The 15391-nt window shown below is 43.1% G+C and overlaps 1 protein-coding gene across 3 annotated transcripts in view; it reads left to right on the plus strand.

Annotated features, from left to right (window-relative positions):
• The window catches only part of GATA5 (GATA binding protein 5), a 39548-nt gene extending 31305 nt beyond the window's left edge, over positions 1-8243 (plus strand). For all 3 annotated transcript variants that reach the window (XM_063296962.1, XM_063296963.1, XM_063296964.1), the window contains 4 exons: positions 1064-1189; positions 3823-3913; positions 5613-5737; positions 7594-8243. In XM_063296962.1, coding sequence (XP_063153032.1) covers positions 1064-1189; positions 3823-3913; positions 5613-5737; positions 7594-7749 — 498 coding nt within the window. In that variant the 3' untranslated portion in view covers positions 7750-8243. The remainder of the gene's footprint in view (positions 1-1063; positions 1190-3822; positions 3914-5612; positions 5738-7593) is intronic.
• The last annotated feature ends 7148 nt before the right edge of the window (positions 8244-15391 follow it).

Raw genomic sequence — 15391 nt, forward strand, 5'->3', positions numbered from 1 at the left:
TAATGCAGTCAACACCATGGTCCCCAGGATGCTCTGAAACAGGGTGTCTCCCTTGGAGGTGGCAGCTGAGCGATCGGGGCAGATGTTTCCTGAGTTGGCGCATCCATGTGGCTGCCATTTTGTGACCAAACTCACAGCACTTCCTTGCTATTTGGAACATGCTCACAAGCTCAGAACGATTGGGGGTGGGTGGCATTTAGCCAGCAGTTACATGGACCCACAGTTTTCTGGAAATCATGGCCTTCTGTTTCAGTATTAGAGGGCTCTGACCCCTCTGTATTGTGAGGCCACTCTTGATGTCCTTCAATCCATGGTTATGTGGCTTTCTTTAGCGCGATTCCATACATTGGGTGGGGAGGGGAGGAATGGACTGTAAGAGGTGGCTCTGATGTGCCTTGCGGAGGCACTCTGCACCGCAAAGGAGATGGGATGTCCCTGGTGGAGCAAAGAAACAACTCAATCTGTCTTAAGGAAGCACATCATGTTGCCCCACAATTTCCTGCACATTTGCAAATGCCTGAATAGGCTTCAGCAGAGGCACAACACATATACATGAGGCTGTGGCAACTGGGTGAAACAGGTTCAAAGGGGTGTTTTGCTAATGCCTTTGCTGGCATGAAACACTCTCCCAAAGATCTGGATGGGTGGGTTGGTGGGTGGGTGGACGGATGGATTTGTGTGTATGTGCATGTATTTGTGTGTGTGAGAGAGAGGCAGCGCACAGTGCTAAATCTTTGGCTTAGCTTCTCCTATCCTGCTTTGTGAAAGATTTTCCCTGGCAAAAGTCCACTTAAATTCAGGGAAGAGATATTAGCAGGGTATGTCATAGCCATTAAAAAAAACATACACACTGCAAAAAGACATGATCTCAGCAGATTGTTATTGCTTACAGTGAATTGTGTTGTTTTTAATGTGGAATCAAGACTTTTCATCTTTCAGGAAATGGTTTTAATTTCTGATTGCCTCCTAATTGATGGCCTCATAATCACTCTCTCTTGGTTCCCCCCACCCCCCCAAAAAATGTGTTTCTGCTCTTACAATATTTCTCTGCTTTTCCTTGCAGTCTTCATCTCGACGAGCTGGTCTTTGCTGCACTAATTGTCACACAACCAACACAACCCTCTGGAGAAGGAACGCAGAAGGGGAGCCCGTGTGCAATGCATGTGGATTGTACATGAAACTCCATGGGGTAAGAAGAGAGCATAATGTCATTTATTTATTGCCTTTTATCCTGTCATACTGATTGTCATTAGTAATTATCATTCAGGAATAGTTGCTAGGATTTAACTTGCCATATAATACATCTTGCTGCAGGGGGAAAATTGCAACTGCGTGACCTGTACAGACAGTCCTCACTTAACAACCACTTGTTTAGTAAAGGTTCGGACTTACAGTGGTGCTGGAAAAACTGAGTTACAACTGATCCTCACACTTACGACCATCACAGCATTCCCCATGGTCATGTGATCATGATTTGGGCGTTTGGCAACCAGTTTGCATTTATGACTATTACAGTGTCCCGCGGTCACATGATCGCCATTTCTGACCTTCCCAGCTGACTTCTGGCAAGCAAAATCAATGGGAATTGCGTGATTTGCTTAATGACCATGTGGTTCGCTTAACTTCCACAGTGATTCACTTAATGACCGCTTCACTTAGACTGGGTCAGATTTGCTTAATGACTGCTTCACTTAGCAACTGAAATTTCAGTTCCACTTGTGGCCTTTAAGTGAGGAGTACCTGTATACTTGTTCAGTTTGCTCTCTGGGTAATTTTCAGATCACTGCTCTTATTTCTGGAAGTTCTTTGTTCCCACTCTGGGCATGTAGAGAACTGTGGTTCTTAAAGCAAGACATGTGGCTGTTTTAGAACTTTGTGGCCATGCAGGGCTCTGAAGTTTGTCCATACCCAACAGCTCTTTATCCAACCACAGGAAACTTTCTCTCCTAACAATGAGCTGAGCAAGGGTTGACAGGCCTTTTAAAGCTTTTCATCCAAATGTCAGCTCTGCTCTATGTGACGGTAAGCCACTATTCCAATCAGGCACTGAATGGCTTATATTCATTGGATTCCCAAACATAGATAGCTTCTCCACACTTTCTTCTCTAATTTGCATAGCTGCTAATTAACTGGCCCAAGAACCCTTATTCCAAATGCAGACGGCTCTTCTTCTCCTCATTCTCTAGCGTATACATTTGCACAAAGTAGGTGTTTTAACAGAGCGCTCCTGGACTGACTGACTGACTGACTGACTGACTGACTGACTGACTGACTGAGGCTTTTGTGCCAGTCCGGTCAAAAACAATCTAAGCGGTGGACTGAAACAGTGCTCGAAAGCTAACCATGCAGATGCTAACATGTCACTATCCAGAGTTCAAGTTTGCAATAATGATAATAGCACAGACCATCCCAGGCATCTATCTACATCCTAGGTAGTCAGGGTGGGGGGTCTGCAGAATGTGGTCCAAAACGTCAAGGTGGCGGCCACAATGGTGGATTGGAACTCCGCTTGCCTCGCACATAAAAAAGGAGGCAGAGCTCCAATTGCGCCATTGTGGCTGCCATCTTGATGTTTTGGACCATGCTCTGCAGACCTCCTCCTTTTCATCCAAATGTCAGCCCCTTGATGATGACCATCATCAACATCTGAGTTCCCAAATGCCTGCCTACACATAATAACTTACTGATTATGACTAGAACGATATTAATAATATCATTAATAAAAAGGGTGCTGATCTTATTCCTAGGGGGTAGATTGAAATGCAGCAGTGGATGCTTGCTTCTGAGTCCCCTCCTGCTATGCCTCATGGTGATGGTGGGACTCGTAGCAGGATTCTTTCAATGTAGCTTTACAATAATGTAGAATTAGCTCATCTGGTTGTGATTCCTAACTGGTTTACTCTGCCAGGCCAATATCAATCTTGCAAGTCTGAAAGTACATCTCTCCCCCATCTCCTTTACAGCCCGAGAAACTAGGGAGGGTCCCTTCTGAGTCTCTTATCCCATCCACTATGCAGCTGCAGGCTATGCTGCCTCTTATCTGACCGTTCCCTTGGCAGCATCTCTTCTCCCCATCTCCCAAGGACTTTCCCACATACCGTTATAGGAGGTGATGAGGGCATGATGCCTCCCAGAACAGCCATAACCATCTGGGGGTAGGACAAGCCCCAGAATTGGTCTGTTGAGGAATGAACAGCCTCTCTGCCTTGTTTCTCCCCATCCAGACCTTTATAGCCAAGGGTGTCCACAGGATGTGGACAAAAGCATCAAAATGGTGGGCCATGATGGAGCAATCCAAGCTCTGCCTGTTTTATATGTGCACCACGTATCTTTTTATGTGCATCCTGCAGACACCCCTGCATCCCCTTATCCTTATGCTAAATATTATACAGTGTCTTCTTTTTCAAAATAAATTCAAAAAATTAAGCTGCCATGAAATATAGAAGGTATTGCTGAAGGATATCCAAGGAACGCCTTCCAGAGTTTGAAACCACAGTCTCCAGGTCAGCTCTCCCAAAGCCGTTGGCCTATCTTTGGTCCCAGAGAGAGAAAGTTTGCTTTGCATGTGGCCGTTGCAAATGAGGAGGACAGGGAGGAGAAATAATATATCATTCAGGAAGTTCTCCAGATATTGTGCCTCACCCATTTACTAGCCAAGGACTGCCATTGAGGAAAATAGCCTGCAGCGAAGGACAAGGACGTCATACGTATTGTGCAAATACCATGTCCGCATGCAGAAAAAATGTGTTGTATGCATGCAGAACAGAAATGCAGGTCTAAACCAGTATTGAAAGTTTATTCCTTTTTTTTTTTAATGTCAAGGTGCCAAGACCTCTGGCAATGAAAAAAGAAAGCATCCAGACCAGGAAGAGGAAACCTAAAAATATCACTAAAGGCAAATCCCCAACAAATGGTATTTCATTATTATTCTGTTGGTTAGGGTTATTACTGCTTCTCAGTACTGTATGCATGGCATTTTTCAAAATATTAGAAGACAGCTTTGAGTCCTTAAAGGTCTGTAGTTTGAATTCTATGGAGGGAGGACAATGGAAGAAAGGAAGAATTAAAAAGGATTTGGGAAGGGGAGCTAGATTTGATTCAGTTATTCTCTGGCTGAATTCAAACATGGTTCTAAGGGATAATATAGTTTATTTGATTTTAGCTTAGTGTAGCCATCTCTAGCCAAAAGCATAAGGACATGTTGGAATAACAACACGTGCAGTCCCAGTGCATGTCAGCAGTGTCCTACTGGGAAATGCAGGCTTAATGTATTGTGTGAACACATCCATTGTGGCTTGCAGATCATAGTTTGTAGCTTAGTTCTATGGATGCACCTAGCTAGTAGTTACTTCAACACACTACGGATAAGCAAGCTATGTCTGATTTGTGAACTAAATTTTGCAGCTACAGAACAACTGAGATTTTTGTTTTATTTTCAACCTTGCCCCATCCAAATTCTTAGCCTGAAGTACTGCAATTCAAGATGGATCACTCCCCATGTTTTTGCCCACTCTAACAAAGAATGATGGCTAAAGATTGATTTCAGTAATTTTGAACTATAAACCCCCTTGAGTGCTTTGGCAGCAGGACTGTATATAAATGCGTAACAGAATGGAGACAAAATGTTACAGGGCAGAGGGTTTCAGAGATTTCAGCTACCCCAGCCCTCTTCCTGCATACTCAGTTCAACTCCCACCAGTTTTGAAATGTTTTCTTATCCAGCAGTTAGCAAGCATTTCATGGCATTTCATGGCCATTGAGTGTGCTAACTCTCATTGGCTTATTCTTCTGATTTTTTTAGGTGTTTTTTTTAGTTTTCTTTTTTATTTGTGAAAACTTTTGGGCTTCCCCCTACAATGCTAACAGTGCCTTCCCAGTGTCAGAGTGATTTAAAACTCTGTTCAGTGACGGTTTTTTATGGTATTGTTGTTCCCTGACCTGGTCTGAGATAATCTTCCTTTTACTGTTGGATTTCTGTTTTTAATGCTTATTTTCTTGTACGCTGCCAGTTCCTTTGGCGATTGAGGCAGCTAGCAAATCGATTTTAAAGAAATGAAAATGGAACTGCATTAGAATCAGCTAATGCAGGGTTTCTCAACCAGGGTTCCGTGGCACTCTAGGGTTCCCCGAGGGGTCGCTAGGGGTTCCCTGGGAGATCACGATTTATTTTAAACATTATTTCAAATTCAGGCAACTTCACATTAAAGAGTAAGTTTCATTCTTTATTTTCAGTTTAAGAACACTGTTAGTGCATATATACAGGCCTACACATAAAATGAATATAATAATTTTGTAATTTGTGGCCTGTCTCGGAGCCTGAATGTGCAGGGGTTCCCCAAGGCCTGAAAATTATTTCCAGGGTTCCTCCAGTGTCAAAAAGTTGAGGAAGCCTGAGCTATTGGAAGGTTGAGTTAGAATCCTAAACTGGAGACAAGCAGATGAAATGGTATTTGGCCTTCAACGTCATATACGGCAGTGAGAAGTTTTGAAGTAGATGGAGATACAAATAAATGACAGTATGAGATGGTTGCAAATGGTAATTGCTTGATCTGCTTTATGCTTTCCTTAATACATACTTCCTAAAATATATATATTTTTCCCACCACTTTCAGGTTCCACAACTTCCACCACCAACTCTCCTTCCTCACTTACAAACTCAGAGAGCACTGTCACTTTAAAAACGGAACCCGCTGTCACATCACAATATCCGGGACAGTCAATAGTCTCAACTTCCCAGGTCAGTAGAACCAGCAGGGACTTTGCATATTCTACCAAACGTTTATGCATAATATTAACATTGTTAAAAAACAGGTGGTCGCAACACTGAGAACCATAATAATATCATCAAGTCAAAGAAGCCTAGGTCAGAAACTTAATTATAACTCTGCAGCTTGCAGGTGGGAGGCCCAGTAAAAATCAAAATGTTGTTAAAAAGTAAAGAATCCCCCAGGATGAGTTAAACTGGTGACCATGTGGATCCATCCATGTAGTTTTCTTGGCTATGGTATGGCGGTGATTTGCCAATGATTTCTTCAAGATAGGTTTTTTAAAAAATTTCTCAGTCTATCCAACAGCCCTGGTGGCCTTTCATCCAAGTTCTAACCAGGTCTGTTTTGCTTATCTTTTTCAAAATCAACCAAGGTTAGCTGCTGTGACCAAAACAAGGCTTCTATTTCTTTAAAGAACCAACTGAATTGAGTTGGCATTTCTCTTTTGGCAAGGAATTCCATAAGTGGACAAGCAGTGAGTAAAGAGAGCCAGTTTGGTCTAGTGGTTAAGGTGCTGGGCTAGAAACCGGGAGACCGTGAGTTCTAGTGCCGCCTTAGGCATGAAAGCCAGCTGGGTGATCTTGGGCCAGTCCCCCTCTCTCAGCCCAAGAGCCAATCAGGCATGGTATGAGAGTTCTAGTCCCGCCTTAGGCATGAAAGCCAGCTGGGTGATCTTGGGCCAGTCCCCCTCTCTCAGCCCAAGAGCCAATCAGGCGTGGTAGGAGAGTTCTAGTCCAGCCTTAGGCATGAAAGCCAGCTGGGTGACCATGGGCCAGTCCCTCTCTTTCAGCCCAAGAGCCAATCAGGTGTGGTATGAGAGTTCTAGTCCCACCTTAGGCCTGAAAGCCGGCTGGGTGACCTTGGGCCAGTCCCCCTCTCTCAGCCCAAGAGCCAATCAGGCGTGGTATGAGAGTTCTAGTCCTGCCTTAGGCCTGAAAGCCGGCTGGGTGACCTTGGGCCAGTTCCTCTCTCAGCCCAAGAGCCAATCAGGTGTGGCATGAGAGTTCTAGTCCCACCTTAGGCCTGAAAGCTGGCTGGGTGACCTTGGGCCAGTCCCTCTCAGCCCAACTCACCTCACAGGGTGGTGGCTGTGGGAAAAATAGGAGGAGGAAGGAGTATTAGGTATCTTCCCTGCCTTGAGTTATTTATTAAAATAATAAAGGCAGGATAGAAAATAAAATAAAATAAAATAAAAGCTATCCATTTGGTGGCAGTGGTTCTCACCCCTAGTAATGGCGCATCTACGCTATGGCTCATTTGCAATCTATTTTAGTTTTCCGGCAGTGGAGGTCCTTGGGGGTCTACATGGCTGAGTCCTTCAATGTTAGGAATACACGTAAGTTCTCCCCATGCAACTTTGACCTTTTTCTTCTGGGTATTGGTTTACATGGACTCAGGTAGAAGGGTTATTATTGTTCTTTGCAGCAGAGGGAAAGTGTTATGCCCCGAACACATTGGGAAATGAAACACTGGTTTCATTTCCCAAAGGAAATTGGTGTAGAGACACATCAGCCACATAAAGAGCCACATCAGCCACCCATAGAGACACAAGCTTCATGAGCCATCAATAGACCCAGAGACACATCAGCCACACATAGGGACACATCAGCCATCAATGGATACATAGAGATAAACCACATTTATCTCTTCAAAGAGGACCAGGTATTACAAAAATCTGGAAAGCTAGACATTTGAATGAACTCATGTTATGATCACTGGGCATGGGCAGCAAGAGATGATTAATAACAACAGCAAGAACAGTAACCAATGTCTAAGAATGTCCTATGTGGTGATGACCTCACTGACATATTGTTGGCCCTTGCAGGGTCCAAGTCATTCTGAAAACGCACTGGCGGACCACCACCCTCAGTTCAAGTATGAGCCAGAAGATTACACCTTCTCGTCATCCACCATGCCCCAGCAATCGGGACTAAGCGTTGCCCCTCGTCAAGACTCGTGGTGCGCGTTGGCCCTGGCCTAGGCCACCCGTCTTCCATTCTGAAACCAGGAAAGATGCTACAAAGATGCTATCCCCCTTTGACATCACTGGAGAGCTGACAAAGACTTCCCGGCTGTAATCCTTTGGATCTGCCAGGTTTCTCGTAATCAGCATGTTTCTCTGTTCCTCAAGGCCGATACCTTCCTTCTTCTTCCCTGTGGAGGCTGCCAGTTGCATGCAGCATGCAGTCAGTTGCCGCCAACTCTGTTGGCCCTTTGAATCTCTGAAAGTTGATATTCTTTCGCCAATCAAAAGGAAGGGACTTGGGAGCTCCCACCTCAAGCACAAGTCTTCCTCTCTCCCTTCCCTGGAGATCCATCCAAAAGAAATAGAATCTATGTTTCATTCATGGTGATTCTTCTCTTTCTCCCCCCACCTCCTCTTTTTTTTTTTTAATGACTCCCTTGTGTGCAATTTTATTCCACTTTCTAATAAATATGGTAGCATATGACACCAAGTCATTTAATTTATTAAAATTTAAAGAGTGCTGTCTGCCTCACATGCGCTGTGCGGCAAAGAATGGAATATATACATATACACTGTGTATGTATGTATGTTAGAAGGATTCTAACATACATACATACCTTCTAACAGTGTGTTACTTTCAGGGGTTCCTAAAATGTTCAAGTCTCCTTTGAGTTGAGCTTGATTTCTGGTGGACTCATGACATGTCCTTGTCTTCTTCTGGAATGTTTTTCAAGTTGCCAATCCAGCATGGGATTTCCAGTGATCTGCTATTCAACTTTCTAACCAGAGCCTAGCCCTGCTTAGTTTTTGAGCCTACACAAGGTCAATCAGATGTTGCCATCTGTTGAGACCTGGGCTGCCTAATTAATCACCATTTTTTTAAAAAAAGGTGCAGGTGGATGTTCCCAAGCACAGCTCTTTCCTATGCAAACTCGGATGGGAAAAGCCGCTCGGCATTTCATCGTGCTATAGCAAGGCTGGGACCTGTGGTCCTCCCTGTGTTGCTGAATTAAAACTCCACACCCTCAATGGGACCATGCTGGTTGGAGAGGCTGGAATTGTCCTTCAGCAACATCTACACAAACTAAGATGAACATTGCAGATCAAGGTGCATCAGTGAGAGCAGCATTTCTCAACCTCAGCTACTTGAAGATGTGTGGACTTCAACTCCCAAAATCCCCCAGTCAGCATGCTGGCTGGGGAATTCTGGGTGCTGAAGTCCACACATCTTCATGTGAGTTGAGAAACACTGTGTGAGAGCCACCCCTGTTTCCCCAGAATCCCCTTTGTAAACTTTGTGTAACCCTCTTGTTCTAAGGAATTCTGTGATCTTTTTTTAAATGGCAGCCTGGAAGAAACATCTGTATCACTTCTGAAATTTCTTCCATAAGCTATACACAGAAAGGGAGAGGGAAAGGGAAATATTCACTCTATTGTACATTTGATCACTAATGGAGCTGGGCTTAATTTTCAGTAGTAAAAGCCACTGGAATGGGAGCAGGTCTGGATCTTTAGTTTATGGTGATTATAAAACAATTACAAGTTTTGTCTCCCTAAACATATCCATTCCTTAAGCTTGATGCTTGAAGACATACTTGTAAGAACTGCTCCTCTGTTAGGCTGCACTCCAAAAAAGAAAGAAAAAGAAAGAAAGGAAAGAAAGAAAGAAAGAAAGAAAGAAAAAGAAAGAAAGAAAGAAAGAAAGAAAGAAAGAAAGAAAAGGAATTATTTCAGTAAGCATGTCCTGTCACACATCCATTTTCATAAGACGTATTTTACTGGTACACATTAAGCTAATCTAAGTATTAGTGATGGTTTGGCTTTGGGTTAAAAAATCCTAGAACATGGTGAGGGAGAAGGTTCCATAGATGGAGAAACATCTTGAGATGGTTCTATCCCCAGCCACCCCTCCACTGTGTATATTCGCCTGGGACATCTGGTAGAGCAGTGTTTCTCAACCTTGGCAACTTTAAGCTGTATGGACTTCAACTCCCAGAGTTCCCTAGCCAGCATGCTTAATGTTGCCAAGGTTGAGAAACAGTGTGATAGAGTCTCAAGTGAGGAAGTTGGGAACTAAGAAAGCTGCTGTAGAGATTAGCGATAATGGATTCTTAAACTGCATTAATCAGGAAGAGCATGTCAACTCCTGACAAATAATAGGTCCAGCTATGCTTTGCCCACCAGGCTGCATTTAAAATAATGTGTCCAATTTGGGGTACTGTTGTATATCTTTAGAAGGGCAAGGAGAATTTGGAAACACTTGTGAACAAGTATTGGAAGAGTTCTATTCATTGACCCTGGAGAAAAGATTAAGAGGAGACATGATCATGGTTTGAGACATCCAACCACTCGTCAGAGAAGGAGCAGACTTGTTTTCCACTGTGTCGGCCAACAGGATCAGTATTAATAGATCTCATTCATAAGGAGCAAATTTAAGCCAAACATTAAGATAAACTTCCTAACAATAAAAGCCCTAGCACTGTTAATCAAGCCATGTCTAAGAAGGTGGTAAGATCTCATTCTGAAGTAGAGGTTCAGAGATGTCTCAGATATTGCCGTGGTAGAAAAACCTGTTACTGAGTGCTTGGGATTAGATGAAAATGCTATGATTTTTTTTTCAATTTTCATCTCAATATTGTTCAAGCAAGATGCTCCAGAATTTAAATAAGCATTAACCTTTGCCAAGTTTCTCAGAATGCGAGGTGAAACATATCAATGTTAAGAGTGTTGCTCTTTCCTTGCCGGCTTCTCTAAACATCTCAGGAAATGGAAGAGCGGTAGGAAATGTGCCAGGAGATTCCAAAAGGCCTTAATTGTTGTCCTCTCCAATTGTTGAAGCCCCACCAGAAGTTTAAAAAATAGAGAGGAGAGTGGTGACGTGTCATGAGTTCATCACAGGCAAGTGTGGAGGAACTATTTCAATATAGCAATAGTTATTTATATAACCAGGAAGCTGTCCAAAGGTAGTTCATTATATGGAAACAACCTGGTACTACAGCTTCCTGCTTTGGTCATTTCCCTTGTCAAAGAGAAATATGTGGTTTGTTTGTCTAATGTTAGATGCACACAGTGGCCTACAGCCCTGAAGGGGAGGGGTTCGTTCCTGACAAGAGATCAGTGAGGTTTGTAAATTATGGAGCAACAGCAAATTGCAAAGTTGGGGCTTACATCTGGCATCTAAGGGAAGGACAGAGGTGTAAACTGGGCAAGGTCTGATAACAGGGCTCTTTCCAGCCATCTAGGCAAGAGGGAGTTCCCAGGAAATGGAAAAGTAAAGAAGGAGTAAAGGAGGGGAATGTGAAGGTACCTTTACCCAGGATGGCAGAGTAGGGCCTTTCAATGGCTGTTTTCATGCAACATATTTAAGCAGGTCAGGTAAAGACTAGCTGATGCATTTGCACAACATGCTAAACTTGGTTAGTTTTAACAGTGGTCAGTTTTGGGGGGGGGAGTTCTGGCTGCAAACTCGGGCCATTCATAATATATGGTTCCATGTGTTGTCTGAACCCATAAAACATGTTAATTCAATAACTGAGTTCAGCTTGTTGGGTCAGTGTAGTCAATGTATGGCTTTAGAGAATCAAAGGGCAGTAAGACCCCAAAGATAATTAGATGACAAGGGTGGTGGTGGCAGAACCTATGCAAAAGGGAAGCAGAAGAGTCGGTGTGGACCAAATATGGAGAAGGAAGCCAATGGAGACATGGGATATTCAGTTGCAACAAGGAACAAGAATCAGGGAGTTGTCTCTCCTGATGCCATAAGAGCAGCTGGTGTTAAAAGAGGAAAAGGGGTGTTGCATATACAGGACTTCCTCTCATGAGACCAAGTGAGTCCTCTGCTCAAGTGGCAGTTTGAAAAAGAGAGGATGTCAAGGCTAGGCCACCTTGATCAAGGTGGGGATCCTTCCTGCTTGGTGGCCTTGCTCTCAGGACTTTATGGAAGGACACATGGAGGGAGGGAGGAGAACTCTGAGGGAGGTATTTATCAAGGGAAGCTCTAGTTAAGACATCATAAAGTCTCCTTCAAATCAAGTTCAATGCTTGATGATTTCATGGCATAGATATCTGGTAGAAACCAAAGGGGAATCATGCATGTTATGACACCATTATACAAATGACATGAATTAAGTATTTTATTTTAGTTGTACCACGACATACTTAATTCACGTCATTTGTGTGATGATGTCATGATGTACCTTTCCCACCTCACCACCCCTGCCATCCCTACAGTTTCTTAGCAAAGTAGAAGTGGTTTCCCACCACCTTCTTCCAGGATATTGCTTTTCCAATCTCCCAGTTTACCCTACAGACTCAGGCTTTCATCCGACTACCACCAGACCTGACCTCTGCTTAGCTTCTGAATCCAAACAAGGTCAACCAGGTGCTTCCACTGCTTGAGACAAGGGGGGACACTAGAGGGAGGGAAATGGAGGCAGAGATTATAAAAAACTCATCCTTCAATTTTAGGGGAGGCCAACTGCTGTTTATACCTACCTCTTCATGGAGGTTAGAAGGAGTCCTATTGTAAAGAAGAAAGAAGCAGATGGAAGCCAAGGGCAATACCTGCAGCTCCATGGACATTCCTTCTGAGTTTCTGGATCATATTCCTCAGAGGACAAAGCTCTCTGTGCCACATGGCCTGCCCTGAATTCCCTAAATTAGTCTTCTGCCCTCAGATGAAGTATAGGACTCTGGGTTGAGGTTAAATTCAACTGCAGGGGTGTCCATGGGGTGGGGACAATAAAACATGTTACAGCGGTGGTTGCAAGCATACAGTTGAATGTATGGCACTTTTTTATATGTGCCATTAGAGGTATCTGCAGGGTATGGTCAAAAAAGTCAAGATGGCATGCACAACAGTGCGATCAAAGGCCTGCCTGTGCTACACACATAAAAAACAGGCGGAGCTTTGATTGTCTCATCATGGCCACCATCTCGACTTTTTGGCCATACCCTCTGGACACCTCTGGGGGTCACGATACCTGTGAAAGGGGCCCGGCTTCAATCATACCATTGCAGCCACCATTTTTACTTTTTAAAGCTCTTCCTCTCCCTGCAGATACCTGATTCCCAATCCAATCCACATGTACAATATACCTAGAATGAGGAAGGGCATCATTTTGACCTTTGCCTCAGCAGAAATATAGGACTGTAAACATGAGGAGTGATACAGTGGAGGCCAAGCATGTAATAGCAGAAGAGCTATTTAAATCCAGCGATCAAGTCAACGCTGCTGCAATGCATTGTCCACAGACAATGGCCCTGTCACCAGGGATGGGTCACCTGACCCCTGCTGGCATGAGTCATTCTCTAAAGCAGCCGCTGGAACTCTAAACTCCGCCAAGAGCCCGACAGTGATGGCTCCAGTGGGTTTATTTATGGACTGATGCTAAACACAGCCCACAAGCTCATTCCTTGACAAAGGATGGAAGCGTGTGAAGAAATGAAACAGTTGCTCTGAAGAAGGTACTGCTCCCGCTCCAAGTAGGCTGCAAGAGGGCTTGTTGTATGATTCCATAATTCATACCCAAAGCATTTTTTTTCATCCTACCCCAGCAGTTTTTTTTTTTAATTTAGTCTTGAAGGCTTCCAGCATTCCCATCCTTTATTTTTCAGAATTGCCTTTAGTTTAGAAAACATAGCTCCTGTCTGGGAAAAAAAAAAAGTTTTGCCTTTCACATTTGCAGCAGGGCTGTATCACAGTAAAATCTCGATTTAATGGACCATAAGGGGGAAGGGATGTCTGTTAAATCCACATATCTGTTAAATCCAAATTTAGGTGAGCCAATGTCATTTTTGTAATGACGTAATTGAAATTTTAATGTCATTTTACGTCAGTCAATTATTCAATTTATAGGCAAACAATGTAAATGGATGCACCACATGCGTCTCTATTATACATTAAAATACTGTACCTTTTTTTTCAAGCTTCCATGTGAGTCTGAGAAAAGATGTGACTGCTGTAATGCACTGACTCATTAATGTGACTTTTAAAGCAGCTGCATATTTTTTTTAGGATACTGCAGAAGCTGTACTACGTTGTTGGACTGTTGTTGTATTTTAACTTCTTGTTATACTGTGAACCATCCAGAGTCATTTGGAGTCAGGTGGCACTTAAATCAATTAAATTTTAATTTAATTTAATTTAATTTAATTTAATTAATTTAATTGTTAAATTAATTAAATTAAATTAAATTAAATTAAATTAAATTAAATTAAATTAAATTAAATTAAATTAAATTAAATTGGTAACAGAGAAGTGTTCACTCACACAAGATCCAAAGTTGTCAAAGCAAGCCCAAATAGAGTGATAGGGACTACAGCTAAAGCTATTTCAACTATCATGGTCTGGATCTTGGATTTGAAAAATCTGTGATTCTCTTACCTGGGAGTAAGCTCCATTGATCAAAAAGGGGATTACTTCTGAGTTATGCATACTGTAGGATCACACAGTGTGGGAGAATCTTAAGCAGTTGCCATTCATGTCTGGCACTGCATGAACTTCACCAATTTTAATGGAAAATTACAATATGTTAGTCACAGTATTTAAGGGATGCGGTGGCGCTGCGGGTTAAACCGCTGAGCTGCTGAGCTTGCTGATCGGAAGGTCGGCGGTTCAAATCCGTGTGACGGGGTGAGCTCCCGTTGCTAGTCCCAGCTCCTGCCAACCTAGCAGTTCGAAAACATGCCAATGTGAGTTGATTAATAGGTACCGCTTCGGCAGGCAGGTAACAGCGTTCCGTGCAGTCATGCCGGTCACATGACCACAGAAGTGTCTACAGACAAACGCCGGCTCTTCGGCTTTGAAACGGAGATGAGCACCCCCCCCTAGAGTCGGACATGACTGGACTTCATGTCAAGGGAAACCTTTACCTTTACCTTTAGTCACAGTATTTAGGATTCCCACAGTGCAAGCAGGTCTCCATATTTATCCTGATTCTGTGCAGCCACTGAAGTTTCTGTGGATAGCTGATTTATTTTTCCTTCCAGTGGGCCACTTACCCATTGTCCCCCAAAGAGGCTATGCTGCATGTGAACTGAGAAATGACCATGATATAGTTAGAAATGCAATATATCTCACCCAGTTTGGAAATACTTTAATTAGATGACTGTATTTGCTGTCTTTTTTCAGGGTATGAATGGTTGCAGAACAACTTTAAGGTGTATGTGTTTGCTTGAAATTCTTTAAGGATTTGTATTCCACAGCTATTCAGACTAGCTGCTTTCAAAGTCCTGTCCATTGACAGCTCTTTGGATAGAAGGCTGTCCTTTGTTTCTTCCGGTTGGAAGGCATGTCTGCTTATATCCACATGGAGAGGCACCACATTTTTGCCCTCTAAATAAATTAAATAAGAAGAAGTGTGTCCATGAGTCAAAAAAATGAACACACACAGTCCTGCTACTGCTTTGGGCCTTTGGCAGCCCTTCTCCAGGGGCACTGCTGCTGCATCACTGCAATTTTTTTCTTTTTTCTTTTGCTTATATTTGTATTTTAACAGGATGGCTTCTTTATATCTTCTTCACTGCATGATGTTGGCTAATCAGAGATCACACACTGGATGTGATACTTAGTGAAGCCCATCAGGGATCACATACTGAATGCAATTACCAAGTAAAGCCTATCAGGGATCACACACTGAATGTGATTACCAAGTGA

Source organism: Candoia aspera, chromosome 3, assembly GCF_035149785.1.
Source record: "Candoia aspera isolate rCanAsp1 chromosome 3, rCanAsp1.hap2, whole genome shotgun sequence".
Lineage (NCBI taxonomy): Eukaryota > Metazoa > Chordata > Lepidosauria > Squamata > Boidae > Candoia > Candoia aspera.